The sequence below is a fragment of the Oncorhynchus masou genome, chromosome 12, assembly GCF_036934945.1.
Source record: "Oncorhynchus masou masou isolate Uvic2021 chromosome 12, UVic_Omas_1.1, whole genome shotgun sequence".
In the NCBI taxonomy this organism is placed as follows: Eukaryota; Metazoa; Chordata; class Actinopteri; order Salmoniformes; family Salmonidae; genus Oncorhynchus; species Oncorhynchus masou.
This window is the reverse complement of record NC_088223.1, coordinates 65,423,512-65,448,020: the sequence shown is the minus strand read 5'-3', so window position 1 is coordinate 65,448,020 and position 24,509 is coordinate 65,423,512. Positions and strand designations below refer to the sequence as shown.

General features: G+C 42.8%; 1 protein-coding gene across 1 annotated transcript; it reads left to right on the top strand.

Moving 5' to 3' along the window:
* Nucleotides 1-1,374: 1,374 nt before the first annotated feature.
* LOC135550676 (2-acylglycerol O-acyltransferase 2-A-like) lies at nt 1,375-24,168 on the top strand. The gene is made up of 6 exons (XM_064981698.1): nt 1,375-1,574; nt 2,273-2,451; nt 15,337-15,541; nt 15,796-15,970; nt 21,982-22,181; nt 22,834-24,168. The coding sequence occupies exons 1-6, from the start codon at nt 1,481-1,483 to the stop codon at nt 22,986-22,988; spliced, it is 1,008 nt and encodes a 335-aa protein (XP_064837770.1). The 5' UTR covers nt 1,375-1,480; the 3' UTR covers nt 22,989-24,168.
* Nucleotides 24,169-24,509: the final 341 nt, after the last annotated feature.

Sequence of the window (24,509 nt, the reverse complement as noted above, 5' to 3'; positions counted from 1 at the left end):
AAAAACGAATACTGTTATGTTTTGCTGCTTTCCAAGTCTTATGATATCACTCACAGGGACTAGAAGGACAAAGTGGAGAAACTCAAAGCCGCTCCAGTTGACATGAAGCAAGCCAGCAGATGCAGCTGGAATGGCATTTTGCTGTGTGATGAGAGATGGAAATAAAATTGTGTATGGTGTGATCATAGAACAGAGGCCATACATTTCTGAGTTGATTAAACCTCACAGTGAATGTTTTGTTATCATTGTTTATAATTGTTTATATTGTTCAAGAGGAGGGGTTTGAGAATATGAAATATACTTATTCATGTCACTGGAGTGCTAAGGTTTAGAGGATCTATACCAGAAGTTAAGGGTTGTAGGAGGAAGGTATAGTGGGTGCAACTAAGCTTGGCTTGTGTTGACTGAAGTGATTACATGTGGCAGGCACTGATAAGGGGAAAGAGCCATGGATCAGTGATGGAGGGAGGTTGAGGTCAGGTCACCTTTAAGGGAGAAATAGAAGTTTATGGCCCGTATCACTAGTGTCCTGCCTAGCAGTAAAGAACAATGCTTGTACAGATGGGTAGGAGGAGACTCAGCCTATGAGGAACGGTTAAATATCAGTGCTTGTGTAAAAATGAATTTTGTCTGAATCCAGCTGTATCGACCCTTTTAGAAGAATTAAACTTGTTTAAGCTTCTCTAGTGTCCGTGAGTTAATTACTCTGAAAATTAGAACCTAACAACGTACTCATGGATTTTGTGCTGTAGATATGTGGTAGTGGTGGAGTCGGGGCCTGAGGGCACACAGTGTGTTTGGAAATCTGTGAATGTATTGTAATGTTTTTAAAATTGTATAAACTGCCTTAATTTTGCTGTACCTCAGGAAGAGCAGCTGCCTTGGCAGCTAACGGGATACATAATAAATACACATACAAATGACGAGAGAATATTTGGATTAATTGGTACCTGACACGGACATGGTGGTTTACAGGAAGATCGGAGTACCATAAATCAGGAGGTTGGGAGTTCAAATCCCATGTGTGGAAATGTTGAATAATTTCTGTATACATGCACAATGTAATCATGCATGTCAAAATGTGTCAAATGTGTGAGTTGAGGACACTGCATGTTAGAAGTACTGTGTGTGAGTATCCCTAACCTTGCCAACATATGAAGCACATTGAATGGATCAGTGGTTCACCAATCAGGACCTTGTTTGGCTCAGCAACAGTAACAATACAAATGTTCTTGCAACTACAATTGTTAGCTGGGCCAGTACCAGCAAGGTCAAAGGTCTTGAAGATAGAGAAATGGGTTGAGTAATTAATTCATGCATTACAGGATTGCAGAGATAAGACGGTCAAATGTCAGTTGACTGTGGATAGAGAGGGAGAAAGGCAGACTTTGGACCCACTTCACTCAGTCTTCTCCTCTCCCGGGTGTCCCAGACATAAGCCTCCTGTCTACCTGCACTGCCAGGCTCTTCAGTCCCCACCATGAATATCCAGTTTGCCCCTACCGACCTGCCCCTAAGCAGAAGACTGCAGACGGCCTCGGTGCTACAGTGGGTCTTCTCCTTTCTGGGCCTGGGTGAGTCTGCCACTGGGCTGTCTGTGTGTGCTGTGCAGCTTTGTTAGCTAGCCTTTCTTCCTCATTTCTTAACAAGTGTTAAGTGCCTTGTGTCCAGTTCTGTTTGCTTAATGGGTTGCTCGGTGTGGAGAAATTGAAATGAAATTCTTTGAGAGTTTCCAACTGCTGGCTGACTTCCATGTGCCCATGGAGTTGTGCCTGAAACAGAGCAAGGAACGATGCTTACACAAATACATGCATACAGAAGAAACTCCCATATCCAACTCTTAAGTAACTCTTACATAACATGTGTTGGACAGTGGAGAGACTCCATGTGTGTTGCAATAGATTTGTCCATGAGACCTTTCATACTTTTAAATTTTTTTTTAGATGGATTGAATACTGTGCATCAGTGGTACCTAGTGGACAAGAGGAAACACACCTCCTGGTATTTGTTTTTTTATGACCACATGACCTGACAAGGAAAAACTCTGGGTCCTAGTTATTGGTCAATCTGTTCAGGTCACGTCACGTGGTCAGGAAAAACTCATGGCTTGAGTTGTAGTACACTTCTCGGGTTTGCTTAGATCTCTCTCTACCTGTCCCTCTCCTGCTCACTGCTGCTCAGTATGTCAGCAGGTTAAGAGATGCAACCTAATAGTGCAGTGCCCATCACGCCTGTCCGTGTGTGTGTGTGTGTATTGGTTGTCTTCCTCCAGCTCCATGCTGCATCGTGCTGTTCTTTGTGTTGATGTTCACTCGGTTCTGGCTGGTCAGCGTGTTGTACGCCTGCTGGTGGTTCATCGACTGGGAAACACCATCCAAGGGGGGCAACAGGGTTCACTTCCTCTCCAATCTACGTGTCTGGGACTACATGAGGGACTACTTCCCTGTAAAGGTAGGATGACTTCACTGTGTTTACTGCACTCTTTTGTGACTGTTTTTTTTGGGCTTCAATAAAAAAAAGCAGTGCCCAGTCCAGGGATGGATAGGCCCTATCTACAGCTGTTGCTGGTTGATGTCGCCATCTAGTGGTGATATATGGATTGTGTGTAGAGACATTCAAGTTCAGCTAAGAAATGTGAGTTGGTTTTTGTTGGATTTTGATCATCATTAATCTTATCATAAGAACTTAGTCTCTCAGTCATACCAACACCTATATGCTGTGTTATTGGATAGTGCAGTAAGAAATCCTGTTTAAAAGAATATACAAATTTTTGATTCTATTCTATGGAGCTTGGAGGCCTGTGAGCCTGCAATATCCTTCCGCTGAGATGGGTCCACGCTCTTGCCCTTGGTCAGAATGTACACTTTGGTCTGTACTGATAAGCATGTGAACATCAACAAAATGGCTCAGATGTGTATTTTTCAATTGCTATGCAGAGCTTTGTTATCTATAGTTTGTCCAATTGAAAGTCTCAATAGGGTCACATGAATTATCATGAATTATCTTTGACATTGTTAAATCCATAATTGTTATTCTAATGGTATAGCTAGACCTATGTATTTATTAATTTTATGTGAATGGTAGTGTTTCTTTTTTTAAGCTTCTATTGGTCATTGTAATCAATTGTTATTTTCAGATGACCTAGAAATCAGCCATAGATAATCATAAATGTATTGTTTATGTAAATTCAGTGATGCGTTTGGATCTCCAACGACAGCCCTAGTGAGACATACCAATGTAAACCTTCATTGTAAACATAGAATGACTTTTGCGGCCATTGATAAAACATTCCACAGATGGTGCTTTCTTTCTGAAATGAACTATGTAGAAATATGTTTAACCATTTATTAAACAATGAATAATGCAAGTCTTGCCGATATAGGCTCTGCTCGTTCAGGGTAGCTCACTGCCCAAGCAAAGCGTCAATATAAAATAGCCAGCCTACAGGCAGTGAGCGCAGTAAACTATACCATCCCCCCAGCAGGAACACAGAACCTAACAGGTGGATGCTGGGGTGAAAACAGCCAGTGCATAGTAGCAGCAAGCGGTAGCAGGATGAGTGAGCAGATCCGGTCAGCTTAAATAGACTGCTAAATAAGGTAGGTGTGATTGATATGCCTCTAATTTATGCCATCTCAGCTAATGCGGGGCACTCTGGTTTCTTTTCTGAACTGGCTCTGCTTAATTTCAGATAGAAATACAGTACCAGTCAAAAGTTTGGACACACCTACTCATTCAATGGGTTTTCTTTATTTGTACTATTTTCTACATTGAAGAATAATAGTGAAGACATCAGAACTATGAAATAACACATGGAATCATGTAGTAACCAAAAAAAGTGTTAAACAAATCAAAATATATTTGAGATTCTTTAAAGTAGCCACCCTTTGCCTTGATGACAGCTTTGCACACTCTTGGCATTCTCTCAACCAGCTTCATGAGGAATGCTTTTCCATCTGTTTTGAAAGAGTTTCCAAATATGCTGAGCACTTGTTGGCTGCTTTTCCTTCACTCTGCTGTTCAACTCATCCCAAGCCATCTCAATTGGGTTGAGGTCAGGTGATTGTGGAGAACAGGTCATCTGATGCAGCACTTCATCACTCTCCTTGATCAAATAGTCCTTACACAGCCTGGAGGTGTGTTTTTGATCATTGTCCAGTTGAAAAACAAATGATAGTCCCACAAATCGCAAACCAGATGGGATGGCATATCGCTGCAGCATGCATGCTGGTCAGGTGTGCCTTGAATTCAAAATAAATCACAGACAGTGTCACCAGCAGAGCACCCCCATACCAACACAGCTCCTCCTCAATGCTTCATGCTTGGAACCACACAAGCGGGGATCATCCGTTTACATACCCTGCATCACAAAGACACAGCGGTTGTAACCAAAAATCTCATATTTGGACTCATCAGACCAAAGAACAGATTTCCACCAGTCTAATGTCCATTGCTCATATTTAAAGTATCTTCTTATTATTGGTGTCCTTTAGTAATGGTTTCTTTGCAGCAATTCGACCATGAAGACCTGATTTACTCATTCTCCTCTGAACAGTTGATGTTGAGATGTGTCTGTTACTTGAACTCTGTGAAGCATTCATTTGGGCTGCAATCTGAGGTGCAGTTAACTCTAATGAACTTATCCTCTGCAGCAGAGGTAACTCTGGGTCTTCCTTTCCTGTGGTGGTCCTCATAAGAACCAGTTTCATCATAGTGCTTGATGGTTTTTGCGACTGCTCTTGAAGAAATTTAAACAATTCTTGAAATGTTCCATATTGATTGACCTTCATGTCTTAAAGTAATGATGGACTGTCGTTTCTCTTTGCCAATTTGAGCTGTTCTTGCCATAATATGGACTATTTTACCAAATAGGTCTATCCTCTGTGTACCACCCAACCTTGTCACAACACAACTGATTGGGTCAAATGCATTAAGGAAAGATATTTCACAAATTAACTTAACAGGGCACACCTGTTAATTTAAATACATTCCAGGTGACTACCTCATGCAGCTGGTTGAGATAATGCCAAGAATGTGCAAAGCTGTCAAGGCAAAGGGTGGTTACTTTGAATAATCTCAAATATACTTTGATTTGTTTAACACTAGTTACTAAATTACTCCATATGTGTTATTTCATAGTTTTGATGTCTTCACTATTATTCTACAATGTAGAAAATAGTAAAAATAAAGAAACCATGGAATAAGTAGGTCTGTCCAAACTTTTGTCTGGTACTGTATGTTTAACCATTTATTAAGCAATGAATAATGCAAGTATTGGCGCTGTGTAAATAATAATTTGTTCTTAACTGTCTTGCCGAGTTAATTAAATAAAAGGTTAAATAAAAAAAATGTAAAGGCTCTGCTCCGTCAGGATTGCTCACTGCCCAAGCAAAGAGTCAATATTAAAAGAGCCTACAGTCAGTGAGCACTGTAAACTACACAATCCCCCAAAACAGTAGAACCTCACACCATCCGACTATGCGTAGCTACGGCAGAGTGCCGTTGAGATATGATCAAATAGACCAGCTAAAGTGCATCTACCAGCGCAAGAACGAATACCAGGTGAGAATGTTAACCATGTCGTGAGGGATAGAAGTCATACGTTGCTCAGTTTATGCCACACATAACGCTGGGTACCCTCACTTGAGGCGAGCTTCTTCTGCCTATCTTGCCAATGTAACAGTGTGAACCCAGCTACCCTAGAGATGCGTCGCCATCTGCACTCACTGATTAATACAAGTAGCCTGGTCATCTGTTGGCCTACATTAAATATCTACCATCTAACAAGCAACCTAAGCAATATGCACCCAGCCAACCACCTGTAGTTATGCACTGAACTTTATTACGATACTGTAAGTGCCAAAGCAATGCTATTGACCATGGGCTAAAACCAGTCATACCAAACTATAGTATAAAAAGGCATGGAACTGGCAGATGAACTCATCACTTTTGGGCATCCAAAATCTTATTGGCGTTTAATCGAATATAGCGTTCGTAGGAAGCAGAGGACTGACCCCCGTGATCTTCAGTGTGTATGCAAGGACAGATAGAGATGCCGATTAAGCAGCGCCGATGCGAAATGAATGAGCTGTGTACAGCTCAAGAGATTGTCAACGCTGTGGGCTAAGGAGATGGAACCGTGATGAAAACCAGTATCTCGTCATTGGTTTGCCACCGTCGGTGAGGAATAATGGATCACCTGGCGTGGTCAGTGGTCGCCATTGCAGGTAGCGTAACATGGAAGGGAGGACAGAAAGCAGCGTTAGTTTGGGCAATGACAACAGCAGTAACTTTACCCATCCTATCAGTTTAAGAATGCTTTATCAACACTGTAAACATATGAGTGGAGTGACCATAATTAAATCCGAGATCATGCAATGATTAAAGAGAAATTAATACGAAAGTCTATTCCAACAGTAAAAACCACAGAAAGCCGCTAATAAAATCATTGTAGGAGCCGAAACACCCTTTACTTAACGTGAACCTATTCTTTTTTTCTATAGAGTGAGGTTATGTAATCTTTTGTCATTGCATGAATACTGCTCTTTTTGAAGCCCATTGAGGCATTTTAGTGTATGAGGATATTCTACCAATGCAACGTAGCTACTGTACCACTTATGCTGACAATCATGATCATATGCAGTTGAATTAGGAAGTTTACATACACCTTAGCCAAATACATTTAAGTACATCTTGACATTTAATCCTAGAAAAAAAATTCCCTGTCTTAGGTCAGTTAGGATCAACAATTTATTTTAAGAATGTGAAAATGTCAGAATACTAGGAGAGAGAATTATTCATTTCAGCTTTTATTTCTTTCATCACATTCCCAGTGGGTCAGAAGTTTACATACTCTCATTTAGTACTTGGTAGCATCGCCTTTAAATTGTTTAACTTGGGTCAGACGTTTCAGGTAGCCTTCCACAAGCTTCCCACAATAAGCTGGGTGAATTTTGGCCCATTCCTCCTGACTGAGCTGGTGTAATGGAGTCAGGTTTGTAGGCCTCCTTGCTCGCACACGCTTTTTCAGTTCTGCCCACACATTTTCTATTGGATCTAGGTCAGGGATTTGTGATGGCCATTCCAATACCTTGACTTTGTTGTCTTTAAGCCATGTTTCCACAACTTTGGAAGTATGCTTGGGGTCATTGTCCATTTGGAAGACCCATTTGCGACCAAGCTTTAACTTCCTGACTGATGTCTTGATGTTGCTTCAATATATCCACATCATTTTCCTACCTCATGATGCCATCTGTTTTGTGAATTGCAAAGGTCCCTCCTGCAGCAAAGAACGGCCACAACATGATGCTGCAACCCACGAGCTTCACGGTTGGGATGGTGTTCTTCAGCTTGCAAGCCTCCCCCTTTTTCCTCCAAACATAACGATGGTCATTATGGCCAAACAATTCTATTTTTGTTTCATCAGACAAGAGGACATTTCTCTAAAAAGTACGATCTTTGTCCCCATGTGCAGTTGCAAACTGCAGTCTGGCTTTTTTATGGCGGGCTTGGAGCAGTGGTGTCTTCCTTGCTGAGGGGCCTTTCAGGTTATGTTGATATAGGACTCGTTTTACTGTAGATATGGATACTTTCGTACCGGTTTCCTCCAGCATCTTCACAAGGTCCTTTGTTGTTCTATTGCACTTTGCGAACGTACATTCATCTCTAGGAGACAAAACTTGTCTCCTTCCTGAGTGGTATGAAGGCTGCGTGATCCCATGGTTTTTAATACTTGTGTACAATTGTTTGTACAGATGAACGTGGTACCTTCAGGCATTTAGAAATTGCTCCCAAGTATGATCCAGACTTGTGGAGGTCTACAATTTCTTTTCTGAAGTCTTGGCTGATTTCTTTTTAATTTTCCCATGATGTCAAGCAAAGAGGCACTGAGTTTGAAGGTAGGTCTTGAAATGCAGTTTACTCAATTGATGTCAATTAGCCTATCAGAAGCCATGACATTTTTTTTTACATTTTCCAAGCTGTTTAAAGGCACAGTCAACTTAGTGCATGTAAACTTCTGACCCACTGAAATTGTGATATAATTCACTGTATGTGAAGTAATCTGTCTGTAAACAATTGTAGGAAAAATTACTTAATTACTAGGAACAGTGGGTTAACTGCCTTGATGAGGAGCAGAACAGATTTTTACCTTGTCAGGTCTTGGATTTGATCTTTCGGTTACTAGTCCAACTCTCTAACCACTAGGCTACCTGCCTCCACAATTTGGGGTGTCAGGGTAGCCTAGTGGTTAGAGCATTGGACTAGTAACCGGAAGGTTGCAAGTTCAAACCCCTTAGCTGACAAGGTAAAAATCCATCATTCTGCCCCTGAACAGGCAGTTGACCCACTGTTCCTAGGCCGTCATTGATAATAAGAATTTGTTCTTAACTGACTTGCCTAGTTAAATAAAGGTTAAATAAAATACGAAAATAGTCTATAGAATAAGAACAGTCACTAGAATAATACTACTAGAATGCAAGATGAACTAACAAGGAGGACAGCCTGGGTAAAAGGCATGACATGATTAGAACATGGTTAATAAATCAGAGCCTAAACCTACTGCTGCAATAAGAATTAAGCATAAATGAGTTGACTGAAATGATACCTTAAAATGTAAGCTAAGTGTGACTCATGCAACAGCAGGCTATACACAAAAGAAGACAGCAGATTTATAATTTCACAAGAGTAAAAGAGTAGCAATACGAGGAGCGCACTGTCCAGTTAAATTGAATGTGTTCTAACTTATACTGTGTAAGGGTTCCAAAGATACTAACCATACCCAGATCATTTGTACAACATTTGAAGTGTGACTGCTGGCACACGTCACATTAACCTGTGACTGGAAAGACTCATAAAATGTAGGCCATCACTGATGTGTGCATCAGTCTCATGAGATGCACAACATGCAGTGATAGTTACTATCCATTCTGATGCTGCACTAAACTAAGCATAGACTTAAATACTACTGAATCACCATAAGCACCCTATCCTGCCAATGGCATATATTCATGGATGCCAAGGCAACCAGGCTTCCATAAAAATGACCCCCCCCAGAAATGTAAAAACAAAATCTCTCGTCTCTGTATTGCAAAAAAAAGATCAAAAAGCAGCAGCATAGCGTGAATTGGCTAGTTAATAAGGTTGCAGCGTCAATGTGGAAAAAGCCAGTGCATAGTAGTAGCAAGCAGCAGCAGGATGAGTGTGCAGACCCAATCAGTTTAAATAGACCACCAAATAAGTTAGGCGTGATTGTTACTCACTTCTAATTGATGCCATCTCAGCTGAGGCGAGGCACTCGGGTTTCCTTTCTGAACGGCTCTGCTTAATGATGTCAACATCTTATCACTTCTATTAAATTATAGTTCTCTGCTTTTACCATTGCATGAACTAGTACAGCAAATGTAGTTCAGAAAAGTTATTATAGAAACAAACAGTGATCCAGCAGGTAAAAGTTGATAACAGGAAATCCAATAGGCTAAAGTACAGGCAGGGAATAGGCAAAAAAAAACCTATCATACACAGGAGGATTACATTACAGCAACCGCAGAGTTTGACTAGAAGTGTGTCACAAAAGAAACAATACCTCACAACGATGGGGTGCAAAGAACTGAATTAAATAGTGTGTGATAATGACATACAGGTGTGTGAACAGGTGATCAGAATTCAGCTGATTGTGATTTGGAGAGGGAGCTGCGTTCAGGGGATCTATGTGTTTGAGAGTGTGAGTTGGAATCAGACGCTACATCAGTCTGATATCTTCTTTGATAGCATGCTTATCTTTTGTACTTAGCACAGAGTGCGTCTTTAATGCCACTTCTCCAGTGTGTCCAAAGTTTTCCCAAGGTAGAGGCCCCACCTCAAGACTCTGCTCCTTTGAGTTGGGGTAAATGTCCCTGATTGTTCCATACAGTATACTGATAAGATGAAATATCAAAACCAATTGATTAGGGAACACAGTCAACATGTTCTACTGTATGTAAAGTGTTCTGTGTGTATTGAGTATTCAGACAGAGCTTTATTGAGGCAGATGTGTTTTATTAGAGAGAGTAATGTCTCATTCAAGCAAAACATAAATTAGTTCTGAATGCCACACGCACAAATTGGGAATTTACATAATTAGGTCATATGGACTTTCCTTCATTTCTCAAGGACAGATACAGTACATTGAACACATCTAGATTACAAGTTCCCAACAAAGAGGACTTCCTCAAACAAACACATTTGAATGTAATTTCCCCTGTATTATCTCCTGGAATGTGCCGATCGAACATTTGACTTCATGCATTATTAAGGCTGGAATAAAGAGTCAATGTTAGTCTGAACAGAGCAGTGTCCTTCAGAGGGTGTCATCGGTTACACTGAGGTCTTGTTCTCCACCACCGTCCCTAATGACAGCGTCACTGCCTCCGACTGTGAGCCAACCACCTGATTTGAAAACCTGTTCTGCTCTCTGCAGAAATCAACAGTAACTAGACACTAACTCCTCTCATGACTTTACATTTGTAGAATGTATACATGTTAGTCGCGTTTGAACCTAACTCTAAGTCAAAATGCAACAACATGCATATGCCAAGCCTGATGGGAAAATGTGAAAAATGGGTTCAGTGTATAAACAGGCATAAGAAGGAAACTCATTTGTTTGTTAACATGGAGAAACAGGAGCCAATAATTAATCCTGAATAGAAAGGCTGCTGTGAGCAGGGACCAAAATAATGACAGGCCACTAAGCAATTGGCCAGTGTTCTCTCACTATGTCAATCCACGACTAGAGCTCCATTCTCAATCATACAAGCATCTGTGTTGACCACGAGTACAACATCTGACAAAGTTCCATTCCCTAAAAACAAACAGTACAGTAGTCTTAGAGCTTGACGTATTCTGTCATCTGTTTTGGAAAGTGCAATATCTCATGATCAGATAGAGGACTACAGGAAACGAGAGCAGGACAAACGGGTTGTTTAAAATCACAAAACCCCAAATGATGACAACCATCTCTGCAGCACTCCACCAATCAGGCCCGTGTAGTCTGATGAAACCAAGGTTGAACTCTTTGGCCTGAATGCCAAGTGTCATGTCTGGAGGAAACCTAGCACCATCCCTACTGTGAAGCATGGTGGTGGCAGTATCATTCTGTGGGGATGTCTTTCAGCGGCAGGGACTGGGAGACGAGTCAGGATCGAGGGAAAGATGAACAGAGCAAAGTACAGAGAGATCCTTGATGAAAACCTGCTCCAGAGCACTCAGGACCTCAGACTGGGGTGAAGGTTCCCCTTCCAACAGGACAATGACCCTCAGCACACAGCCAAGACAACGCAGGATAGGCTTCAGGACAAGTCTCTAAATGTCCTTGAGTGGCCCAGTCAGAGCCCAGACTTGAACTTGATCGAGTTGCTTTTTGACTTTTAGGACCCCTATTTTTCTGTGTAATTTCGCCTTTACTACTACAGCCCATAGAAAAGCATTGAATAACACATTCATACATTGAAGTCCAAAGGTAAATCATAAGGAATAAGGTTTTGAAGTGTATGTACTCTATCTATGATATATAAGAATGCTCAGGAAATATAAGAAAATGTTTGGACACATATTTCAGAACCCCTTATTTTTGTTGGAACAAAACTACCGCCTTACTTCTATTTGTATGGGTTACCTTCAGACAAGTCCCGTGAAAAAAACGGAGAACACCATAGTGTTCGTAACACCATAGTCACCATAGAGTCTTCCCTTTCCCCTGTGGGCCAAACTGTTCGGACGCTACCGACTTTTTCATGAGAAGACCGATTTTCTGACAAACACCAATGTAGCTTGGCCCCCTTTCACCGCAGATGTGGAAGGCCGACATACTGTAGGCGGATGTGACCCACTTTATCTCAGCTCACTGGTTACCATAGCAGCACCCACCCGTAGCACACGCTCCAGCAGGCATATTTCACTGGTCACCCCCAAAGCCAAATCCTCCTTTGGCCGCCTTTCCTTCTAGTTCTCTGCTGCCAATGACTGGAACAAATTGCAAAAATCACTGAAGCTGGAGACTCATATCTGTCAGAGCAGCTCACAGATGACTGCACCTATCCTGTACATAGCCCATCTCTAATAGCCCATCCAACTACCTCATCCCCACACTGTTATTTATTTATTTTTGCTCCTTTGCACCCCAGTATCTCTACTTGCACATTTATCTTCTGCACATCTATCACGGCAGTGTTTAATTGCTAAATTGTCATTATTTCGCCACTATGGCCTATTTATTGCCTTACCTCCCTTATCTTAGCTCATTTGCACACACTGTATATATACTTTTACTATTGTGTTATTGAATGTATGTTTGTTTATTCCATGTGTAACTCTGTGTTGTTATTTGTGTCGCACAGCTTTGCTTTATCTTGGCCAGGTCACAGTTGTAAATGAGAACTTGTTCTCAACTAGCTTAAGTGGTTAAATAAAGGTGAAATATATATTTTTAATTTAAAAAGAGAGAGATATCCCTTATTGGGACAGTGGTAAGGGTGTTCATCATTGGCGTTGGTGGCCTGGGTTTGAGACCCGCTAGGGGATTCACCCTACTCTCATATTCTTAGCAATATACACTACCTGACCAAAAGTATATGGACACCTTCTCGTCGAACATCTCATTCCAAAATCATGGGCATTAATATGGAGTTGGTCCTCCCTTTGCTGCTATAACAGCCTCCACTCTTCTGGGAAGGCTTTCCACTTGATGTTGGGATGATGCTCTGGGGACTTGCTTCCTTTCAGCCACAAGAGCATTAGTGAGGTTGGGCACTGATGTTGGGTGATTAGGCCTGGCTCGCAGTCAGTGTTCCAATTCATCCCAAAGGTTTCGACAGGGTTGAGGTCAAGGCTCTGTGCAGGCCAGTCAAGTTCTTCCACAACGATCTCGACAAACCATTTCTGTATTGACCTTACTTTGTGCACGGGGGCATTGTGTGGCCTCACGTTCTGTGAGCTTGTGTGGCCTACCACTTCGCGATTGAGCCGTTGTTGTTTTTAGACGTTTCCACTGAAGAATAATAGCACTCACAGTTGACCAGGGCAGCTCCAGTAGTGCAGAAATCTGACAAACTGACTTGTTGGAAAGGTGGCATCCTATGACGGTGCCACGTTGAAAGTCACTGAGCTCTTCGGTAAGGCCATTGTACTACTAATGTTTGTCTATGGAGATTGCATGGCTGTGTACTCAATTTTATACACCTGTCAGCAACGGGTGTGCCTGAAATAGCCGAATCCACTAATTTAAAGGGGTGTCCACATACTTCTGTCTATATATAGTGTATGTTAATGTCATTATTTGGCAAAAGCTACAACATACCTATCTGATCTACTTAAAATTTGTTAGTCATTGAAAGACAGAAATCTATAGGATTCATCCTTGAATGAATCATCTCAATCCATAAAGTCAATAAATCCCACCATGCCAAGTGCTTCGTGTTGACTTAGCACAAAGCACTGCCCTTGTTTTGCTAGTGAGAGGTTAGTGTAGCCCAAGCTAGTAGGCGGGGACTTGATTCTTGGAGCTGATTGACCTTGAACTGCTAATCTCAAACACTGAGGTCGATACAAACTGTTTGTTTGCAGCTTTGTTTTGACATGACTGAGCGATGCTGATCATGAGCATAACATGCCCAGCACGATTACTCTGCTGAAAAAAAACTACATAGACCAGCATATGCTGGCGACTAATGCGTTCTTTTTCTGGTGACCATCGCATGTTGTTTTGAACACTGATGCTAGTATGTCAGTGACCATCTGATATTAGTGGCGTGGCTTTCAGATAGTTATTTTTGGCGGGTAAATATGATTCTTGTTAAGTTTGTACACCATGAATATTCCTTAAATATTTTTGCACCTATCATATTCTAATATAATATAACAGTATTTACATATTGTAACAATGCGGTAACTATCCCAATGTTGGGATTTTCATAGTCTCTAAATTAAGGAACTCATACACTTGTGTAAAACTCATTAATGCAACAAAACTGTCAGTGTCTTCAACCTTAATAAAACAGAACAGATGAACTGGAATAACATTTACTCACAGGTGGCCATAAATAACTAAAAGCCACGCCTGCAGTCTTCTGATCTGACCCGCTGTGTGTAATATCTCTAGAAACTAGCATCAACAACACAACTACATGACCCAATACCTGCAACCCAGTAGTAGGGTCAGGATACAAACCCAGCATTTAGAGTGTAGGGGTAGCCTATTAATACAGACTTTGTAATTAATTGTGCATGTTTATCTTACATGCTGTTAGAACAAAAGAAATAGCAAAAATATATTTATTAAATAAAGTAACCTACACAAGTAACAATGGTGTGTGTTGTCAGTGTAAGGGAGTGGAAGCATGCATAGATGGTGATGATGAGGGGTGTTGAGGTGCCAAAACAAATGAGCACAAAGAAGCTCCAAAATGCCACAAAAAAAACAGTGTCTACATGGAGAGTGTCTCCTCAACGTATGGGGGAAAGATGTATTTATCCCTGGGACACACCCAAGACCAGGTGTGTCCCATTTCGCTGACGACCCTTCCATCACCGCCCACCGACATCGTATTAAGGAAAACAAGAGCAGAGGGAAAGAATTCAGCACACAGAGTGGTAGGGTCGTCACAATGTGCACTTTTAAATTGGGTGGACTGAGACTAAAAAACATTGCCATATACTGAAGTAAAATCAAATGTATTTATACCATCAGAGATGCTCTAAAAGCATCTGATATTCTCAAGTCCAAGTCAATGCAGAGTCCCCCGGGTCTCAAACAGAATAGACCTGAGTCCACCTTGTTCATTGGGCAGCTAGACCAGCTAGACCATGCTGGTCGGACAAGCTTGACCAGCATCAGACCAGCACTGACCAGCGATTGACCAGCATGGACTAGCTTGACATTTATGCTGGTCTATGCATTTTTTCAGCAGGGTAGCTAACAAGAACATTTGACCCCATCCTGTGACCTCTGGCATGATCCTCCATCCTGTTTATCTCTGCCTGTGCACAGACACAGATGACACTGGTCAATACTGGTTAGAGGCAGGGTAGTCTCTTCTGACAGCCGCTGTGGAGGCAGACAAACAACAGTGAGAACTCACACAGGCGACATGATGAAGATATAGGCCAAATACCTGGAAGTCAATTCATAGACTTCCATGAGAGTATGGTTTTCAATTAAACTTACAAATGTTTTGAAAGTCTCTGATAAAGATTGATATTTAGAAACACATTTGATGCATCCTGTGTACTGTGTTGTGCAGTTGTGCATAACTATTTTGACTATTGAAGTCCTTAGAAGTGACTCCGCTCTGTGTTGTATTGCAGCTGGTGAAGACAGTGGACTTGGACCCCAGGCAGAACTACATCCTTGGTTTCCATCCCCATGGGATTCTGGTGACTGGAGCCTTCACTAACTTCTGCACGTATGCTACAGGCTTCAGGAAACTATTCCCTGGCCTGGACAGCTTTCTGCTGATGCTGCCTCTCTGGTTCAGAGCCCCCTTCTTCAGAGACTACATCATGATGGCAGGTTAGTGGGGTTGAGGTTAGAGGTCAAGGTCAAGGCAGGGCTACTGTGAAACACTTTGTGACAGATGTTGCAGTAAAGACAAGATAGCAATATATATACATCTGATTAATTGATTTACTGATAGATTGATTAGGGACAACCATCATGATACAAATTAACATGTTTGATCAATGTTCGACAGTGAAGAATAGTGTACCAAACGTCCCCCCCCACTGTTAACGACACCTGATCTCAGTGTCTACTGTGTGTCCCAGGTCTGATTCCCTCGGACAAGGAGAGTGCCAGCTATCTGTTACGTCGACAGGGAGGTGGGAATGCCGTTGTTATAGCAGTAGGAGGAGCCCCCGAGGCCCTTGACGCACGCCCTGGCGCCTTCACCATTCTCTTAGCCAATAAGAAGGGCTTCATCAAACTGGCAATGGAACATGGGTAAGACCAGGGCCAGAGGTGGCGAAGGACATTTTACTGCCTGTGTCTCTGATGAAATCTTCTAACTACTCTCATGGTTACACAAGTGACTTCAACTGTGTCAATCACTTCATCATAGTTTGATATTACTGTTCACAGTGTGTACTTGTGGATGGCTTACTGATATAGTGCCATGTGTAAGCCCTTTGGGAATTTCAATTGGGAGCATGCAAGCACCGTATGACATACAGAGGGGCAAGTGAAGTGACACCTTGATTGATTGATTGAATTTATTAGACCATTTTTAAAATACATATATGAGGGCACTCCAGCCGGTGACGCCTCAACATAAAATATCACCATTTCCATTGTGGTCCTTTGGTGAGGGGGTGGGGGGGCAGCTGAGTACAAAAACATTTATTTCACCATACCACTATTACATCCTTCTAGTGGAATGGTTGTGGTTATCCCAGAACAAGTTAAAGTAGTTACATAGGTACCTGGGGACCAGACTGTGGACTATCGTATGTACATGACACAACTTCATATGAGAAACTCTCTCCTCCACTTTGAGCCATCTGAGGCTTTCAAGGTGGGAATGGTCAAGATGAGTACGTGCTGGAAGGTTAAGAATACTCCTGACTAATGTGCTCTGAGATGTCTGCAGTTTATTTGTCATTATCTTGGGGGCACTACTGTACCAGGAAGAGCATAGTTGAAGTGGCCAATGCCACCATTGCATTCTTATCCAGATATTTGGAGGTTCTTGCCTTGAACCTAATTTCATGGTTCACTTTGGAGAACATTTTGTGCCATGCTCTCTCTGTCAGATGGTTATCTAGCACACATCCAAGATAATTAACTGAGTCTTTTGCTGTGACCACTATGTCACCTACTACCACCTTAAAGACAGGGGATTTCCTCAGTTTCACAGTGGACCAGTACAAGAGGGCTGTTTTTCCAAGGTGTAGTGACATCAAATAAATCTAATTTGATTTGTCACATCCACCAAATACAACAGGTAGACCTTACCGTGAGATGCTTACTTACAAGCCCTTAAACAACAATGCAGTTCAAGATATAGAGTAAAGAAAATATTTACAAAATAATAAATAATCATCAAAAAGTAACACAACAAAATTACATGACAATAACGAGGCTATATACAGGGAGTACCGAGTCAATGTGTGGGGGTACAGGTCAATCGAGGTAATTTGTAAAATGACTATGCAAAGATAGATAATAAACAGTGAGTAGCAGCGGGTTGGGTGGGGGGTGGGGGGGGGGTGTTCAATGTAAATAGTCTGGGTGGCCATTTGGTTAATTGTTCAGCAGTCTTATGGCTTAGGGGTAGCAGAGAGAAGAGAGAAGAGTCTATGACAATTTTTTGGCCTTCCTCTGACACCACCTATATAGGCATATATAGTATATAGGTCCTGGACGTCAGGAAGCTGGGCCCCAGTGATGTACTGGGCCTTACACACTACCCTCTGTAGTGCCTTATGGTCAGTTGCCAAGCAGTTGCTATACCAGGCTGTGATGGAATCAATCAAGATGCTCTCAGTGATGCAGCTGTAGAACGTTTTGAGGATCTGGGGACCCATCCCAATCTTTTCAGTCTCCTGAGGAGGAAAAGGTGTTGTCCTGCCCTCTTCACAACTGTCTTGGTGTGTTTGGACCATTATAGTTCGTTGGTGATGTGGACACCAAGGCACTTGAAACTCTCTGTCACGCCCTGATCTGTTTCACCTGTCCTTGTGCTTGACTCCACCCCCTCCAGGTGCCGCTTATTATCCCCAGTGTATTCATCCCTGTGTTTCCTGTCTCTCTGTGCCAGTTCGTCTTGTTTTGCCAAGTCAATCAGCGTTTTTCTCCTTGCTCCTATTTTTCCCTGTCTCTGTTTTTCCTAGCCCTCCTGGTTTTGACCCTTGCCTGTCCTGACACCAAACCCTCCTGCCTGACCTTTCTTCCTGCCTTGACCTCAAGCCTGCCTATCGTCTTGTACCGTCTGGACTCGGGACCTGGTTACTGAAACCCTGCCTGTCCTGACCTTGAGGCTGCCTATCGCCTGGTACTGTTTGGACTCTGACCTGGTTTATGAACTCTCCCCTGTACCTAACCTGCCCTTTGCCAACGACTTTTGTTATAATAAATAGCGGAGCTCAATCATCTGCCTGTGTCTGCATTTGGGTCTCTCCTCATGCCCTTATACTCTCGACCCGCTCCATTCAGCCCAGTCGTTGTTAATGGGGGCCTGATTGGCCCTCCTTTTCCAATAGTCAACGATCAGCTACTTTGTCTTGCTCACATTGTTGGCCTGGCACCACGCTGCCAGGTCTCTGACCTCCTCCCTATAGTCTGTCTCATCATTGTCGTTGTGTCATAAGCAAACTTAATTATGGTGTTGGAGTTGTGCTTGGCCACGCAGTAGTGGGTGAACAGGGAGTACAGGAGGGGACTAAGCACACACCCCTGAGGGGCCCCAGTGTTGAGGATCAGCGTGGCAGATGTGTTGTTGTCTACCCTTACCACCTGGGGGCAGCCTGTCAGGAAATCCAGGATCCAGTTGCAGAGGGAGTTGATTAGTCCCAGGGTCCTTAGTTTAGTGATGAGCTTTGTGGGTACTATGATGTTGAACGCTTTGCTGTAGTCAATGAACAGCATTCTCACATAGGTGTTCCTTTTGTCCAGGTGGGAAAGGGCAGTGTGGAGTGCGATTGAGATTGCGTCATCTGTGGATCAGTTGGTGTGGTATGTGAATTGGAGTTGGTTTCACGCCGGCTCCCACTCCCCCTCCCTGTCTAATGCCCAACGCAAGAGATGAGAAGCAGATACAGGGAGTGAACCATTTAATATAGACGGATATGCAACAGAATAAGAACAGCGTCTGGACATAAACACGACACAACAAACAATGCTACTACAGGGAACAACAAAGAGGAGCAGACGTATATGCAGGGCCCACAACAAAGTGATGGAGTCCAGGTGAGTCCAATGAGCGCAGATGTGTGCAATGATGGTAAAAGGTGCGTATAATGACAGGTAGCCTGGAGCCCTCGAGCGCCAGGGAGGGGGAGCGGGAGCAGGGGTGACACCCTGGCGCTCAAGGATTACGCTTCTTTACACGCACCTGTCACCATCAAAACACGCAGCTGGCTCATTGGACACACCTGGACTCCTTCACATTGTTGATTACTCCTGTACATCTGTCTGTTCCTTGGCGGTGTTCCCTGTGTAAGTATTAATAGTTGTTACAGTATGTGTTCCTGTCCAGATGCTGTTCCATTTCATGTCTGTCAGCTATTAAACCTTCACTCCCTGTACCTGCTTCTCATCTCCTGCATCGATCCTTACAGGGGGTCTAGGGTTTCCGGCATAATGGTGTTGACGCGAGGCATGACCATTTCAAAGCACTTCATGGCTACCGATGTGAGTGCTACGGGGCGGTAATTATTTAGGCAGGTTACCTTCGCTTTCTTGGGCACAGGGACAATAGTGGTCTGTTTGACATGTAGGTTACTGTCGTATAGTCATTTACTGACATTCAGAAGTTCAGCACTGAGGGCTTTCTCAACCACATGTTTGTCTTTGTGGGAAACCAACAGTGCAGAATTATCTGCATAGAGGAAAAGGTCACATGTACAGGCATGTACTTGCTGCTAGTAAAACTGCTGTAATTTTCTCGCTAATGTATTAGCTATAGTTGTAACGTAGCTATTCAGACTGTCTGCAACCATGGTCTTGTCTGATGTAACCTTTCCTCCAATGTCCAAGCTAAGTTTTTGAGATTTGTTCTTCAGTCTGTTACTGTAACCCAACAGCTTCAGACAATTCCATCATTTACTCGGATTATTCCTGTTCTCAACCATTTAAATAATCTTTCTTGGCCTTCTCTATCATCCTGTTAACCTAATTTCTTAATTTCTAAAGTCAATAAAAACATAATCTGCCCTGGATTTCCTGAAATCCAGAAAGCGTTCATTTCTAAGCTTAATTGCCTTTAAAATGTTATTGTTTATCCATGCTTCTGTTCTTTGCTTAACATGGCCAAGATGTTCAAATGTTCATAAATGACCAGCATGGTCAAATAATAGTAATCACAGTGAACAGGTCAGGGTTCCATAGCCGCAGGCATAACAGTTGAAACTGGAGCAGCAGCACGGCCAGGTGGACTGGGGACAACAAGGAGTCATCATGCCAGGTAGTCCTGAGGCATGGTCCTAGGGCTCAGGTCCTCCGAGAGAGAGAAAGAAAGAAAGAGAGAGAGAGAGAATTAAAGAGAGCATACTTAAATTCACACAGGACGCCGGATAAGACAGGATAAATACTCCAGATATAACAGACTGACCCTAGCCCCCTGACACACAAACTACTGCAGCATAAATACTGGAGGCTGAGACAGGAGGGGTCAGGAGACACTGTGGACCCATCCGATGATACCCCCGGACAGGGCCAAACAGGCAGGATATAACCCCACCCACTTTGCCAAAGCACAGCCCCCACACCACTAGATGGTTATCTTCAACCACCAACGTACCATCCTGAGACAAGGCCGAGTATAGCCCACAAAGATCTCCGCCACGGTACAACCCAAGGGGGGGCGCCAACCCAGACAGGAAGACCACGTCAGTGACGCACCCCTCCTATGGACGGCATGGAAGAGCCCCAGAAAGCCAGTGACTCAGCCCCTGTAATAGGGTTAGAGGCAGAGAATCCCAGTGGAGAGAGGGGAACCGGCCAGGCAGAGACAGCAAGGGCGGTTCGTTGCTCCAGTGCCTTTCCGTTCACCTTCACACTCCTGGGCCAGACTACACTCAATCATATGACCCACTGAAGAGATGAGTCTTCAATAAAGACTTAAAGGTTGAGACAGTCTGCGTCTCTCACATGGGTAGGCAGACCATTCCATAAAAATGGAGCACTATAGGAGAAAGCCCTGCCTCCAGCTGTTTGCTTAGAAATTCTAGGGACAATTAGGAGGCCTGCGTCTTGTGACCATAGCGTACGTGTAGGTATGTACGGCAGGACCAAATTGGAAAGATAGGTAGGAGCAAGCCCATGTAATGCTTTGTAGGTTAGCAGTAAAACCTTGAAATCAGCCCTTACAAGTGTAGGGAGGCTATTACTGGAGTAATATGATCAAATTGATCGAATTCTAGCAGCCTTATTTAGCACTAACCGAAGTTTATCCGGGAGCCGGAATGTAGAGCATTGCAGTAGTCTCACCTACAAGTAACAAAAGCATGGATTAAGTTTTGTGCATAATTTTTTGGACAGAACATTTCTGATTTTTGCAATGTTACGTAAATGGAAAAAAGCTGTCCTTGAAACAGTCTTGATATGTTTGTCAAAAGAGAGATCAGGGTCCAGAGTAACGCCGAGGTCCTTCACAGTTTTATTTGAGACGACTGTACAACCATCAAGATTAATTGTCAGATTCAACAGAAGATCTCTTTGTTTCTTGGGACCTAGAACAAACATCTCTCTTTTGTCCGAGTTTAAAAGTAGACAGTTTGCAGCCATCCACTTCCTTATGTCTGAAACACAGACTTCCAGCGAGGGCAATTTTGGGGCTTCACCATGTTTCATTGAAATGTACAGCTGTGTGTCATCCGCATAGCATTGAAAGTTAACATTATGTTTTCGATTGACATTACCCAAATCAGTTTTCCCCTGATTTTGCTGGTAATACAGCGAGTTGGTCTACAGCAGCTTGAGTCTTATTTCGTGGGATACACAAAGCTTGCTCAAATCATGCGTTTACATGTCATTACATCAATAGTGGAATCATTTAGGACAAACTTCAAAACACCCATGAGTAAAATGGAATCTGGGCCTGTTCTCTACAAATATACTGTACCTAACAAACTCATAGAGATGATCGTAACAAAACTGAAGGCAAAACTTCTGTCTCAACTCACCTCACCTCTCCTCTCCCCCTCCGTCACCCCACTGCTCTCCTCTCCCCCTCCGTCACCTCACCTCTCCCCCTCCGTCACCCCACTGCTCTCCTCTACCCATTCCCTCCCTAGTGCCCATCTGGTGCCAGTCTTCTCCTTCGGGGAGAATGAGTTGTTCGACCAGGTGGAAAACCCTCGAGGCACCTGGATCCGCTTGATTCAGGACAAGCTGCAGAGCTTCATGGGTATCTCTCTGCCCCTCTTCCACGCGCGGGGCATTTTCCAGTACAGCTATGGTATCATGCCCTACAGGAAGCCCATCAACACTGTGGGTGAGTAACATTCTATGTCACTATATCTGCCAAATCTTTTTTTCCTATTTCTCTATCTTTCTCCTATTTCTATGTTGCAAGGCAATTGTTGTTTTTGGCAGAAGTTTCATATCAGTAAACTAACTGGCAGAGATGGTTCTCTGTCATTAAACATGAGGAATATTGATATGAGAGGGACAGAGAGGGGCAGCTTCGCCCTTGGAAATATTTGACTTACTAGAATGACTTACTAGAATGTTACTAGATAGTTTGTAAGTCGCTCTGGATAAGAGCGTCTGCTAAATTACTTAAATGTAAATGTAATAGTAACATTGTCAGTTTGCTGCAACTCAGCAACAATGGCTGGCACACAGTTAGTCATCTGTCTGTGTACATATATTGGCATGGCCCAACGATGGCATATTTAGTTTTCAATCCCCACTTGAAAAGTAAACTCAAGAGTAAAATCATATTCAAAAGCAAATACGTTTTTGCCCATTATGCACTATTACCTGTGGCATACCGCTGTTTCACAAGGCCTGTTTTTGGTTTGGGCCCTCCAGAGCTCATGTCCCCCCCCTGCACTGTGGGGCTGTGTGGTACACCAGTGACTACTACAGTAACCTATATTTGAATGTAATGTCATCATGCATACCCTTGGACCTTTCCACAGTGGGACGGCCAATCAGAGTGGAGAAGAATGAGAAGCCCACAGTGGAGGAGCTTGATGCCCTCCATCAGCTCTACACAGAAGAACTCAGCCAGCTGTTTGAGGAGCACAAGGGCAAGTATGGAGTGCCAGAGGACCAACACCTCAGCTTTGTCTGAGCAGGACTCACAACCAGGAGAGAGAGTGAGAGAGAGTGAGAGAGAGAGAGGGACGAGAGAGAGAAAGGGGGAGAGGTATGGTGGGAGAGGGAGATAAAGAAAGACAGAGAGAGTGAGAGAGAGAGAGAGAGAGAGAGAGAGAGACTGAAAGAGAGAGGGGAAGGGGGAGAGCATAAAAACCGTAATTGGAGTTGCACCACCAAGTCCTTTCACTTTCCTCAACCAGAAAAACCTTTACAGCTATAACCACCTGAAGCATCCAGACCAAACTACAGGAGACAAGTAACAAGAGGAATTGATATGGACATTCTTAGCCATGATATGGACAAAATCTTTCCCGTCACAAAAAGCACTGTATTATGTATGTCAACTAGATTCAGCCACGGGCCTATTTTTTCTTGAGTGGAGGGTCGTGGGACCGGAACATAATTGCAAATAATTTGGAGACTGCAAATTGACTGCAAGAAGCCCAAACAGATATAATGTTTGACGAAAACTTGCTTACATTTGTATATGACCAAATGTCTCTCTATTATGCGTGAGAATACTTGGGAACAGATTTCTCAAATGAAAATCACTTGAGGCTGATCTCCTGGTGTTTTTATAATCTATTATGTCCAACAAGGAAAAAATAAAAACATTGTATTTTTTTAGCTCAGAAAACTTGGGGTGCAAATTAAACCACCTATGAGCCAAATTCGGCCCTCGGGCCACCAGTTGGAGAACCCTCTCCTAGAGCCACATTTTTGCCTTAATCTACAGATGAAGTGACATCTGTCTGGGTGATTCGAGACTTGTATAAGTCTGTAGATCCTATCAAATAAAAGTCAGAGGTTGAATGGAGATTTCATGTAATGGGGTGATGCACTGTATCCTCACTTACAGTATATAAGGCCTCTCGGTCTCCTATATCAAAAACACACTAGGAAAAACTGGGAATAATTCTCATTTTACTCAGTGTTTTTACATAATAATACTTTATCTGGTTAATAAGTTTCCATTTACAGTATATATTTAAATTCCCAATGTATTCATTTTAAATGTCTCTGTCTTAATGTCTCTGTCATGTATACATTTTTCACAATATTGTAATATAAAATCTGATACTATTTTTCTCAATTGCATTGTTTTTATTATAATACCAGTTCATTTATTTTAATAAAGGTGATTTCAGTTCTCATTCACTGTATCAAACTTTGCACGTGGCAGCCCATCCAGTTCTGATGAATTAATCAAGGGTCAGTGACAGTTTGAAGTTGGACCTGGTCCTTCAGAGATAAAACTATCTGTGCACTTTCACAACACTTTTTTCATGACTTCGATGGCCAGAGTGACATATTTCCAAACGGGCAGCAGACTGACACCTGGTCACATATTAGTGTGGAGTGGATAGTGTCCAGGCACTCAACAAAGACCGATGACCCTCAGGCCATAAAAACGAAAAGCACAGGGAGAGATAACCTATTCATAGATGCTAGCTAACTTTAGAATCTATTCACAAAGGTATCTTCATTCCGATCG

Bases quoted from the DNA above. Each gene is read 5' to 3' on its own strand.
- LOC135550676 (XM_064981698.1), top strand. From the start codon at position 1,481: ATGAATATCCAGTTTGCCCCTACCGACCTGCCCCTAAGCAGAAGACTG. The intron at 1,575-2,272 runs GTGAGTCTGCCA...GTCTTCCTCCAG, and splicing joins CTTCTCCTTTCTGGGCCTGG to CTCCATGCTGCATCGTGCTG. The intron at 22,182-22,833 runs GTGAGTAACATT...ACCTTTCCACAG, and splicing joins GAAGCCCATCAACACTGTGG to TGGGACGGCCAATCAGAGTG.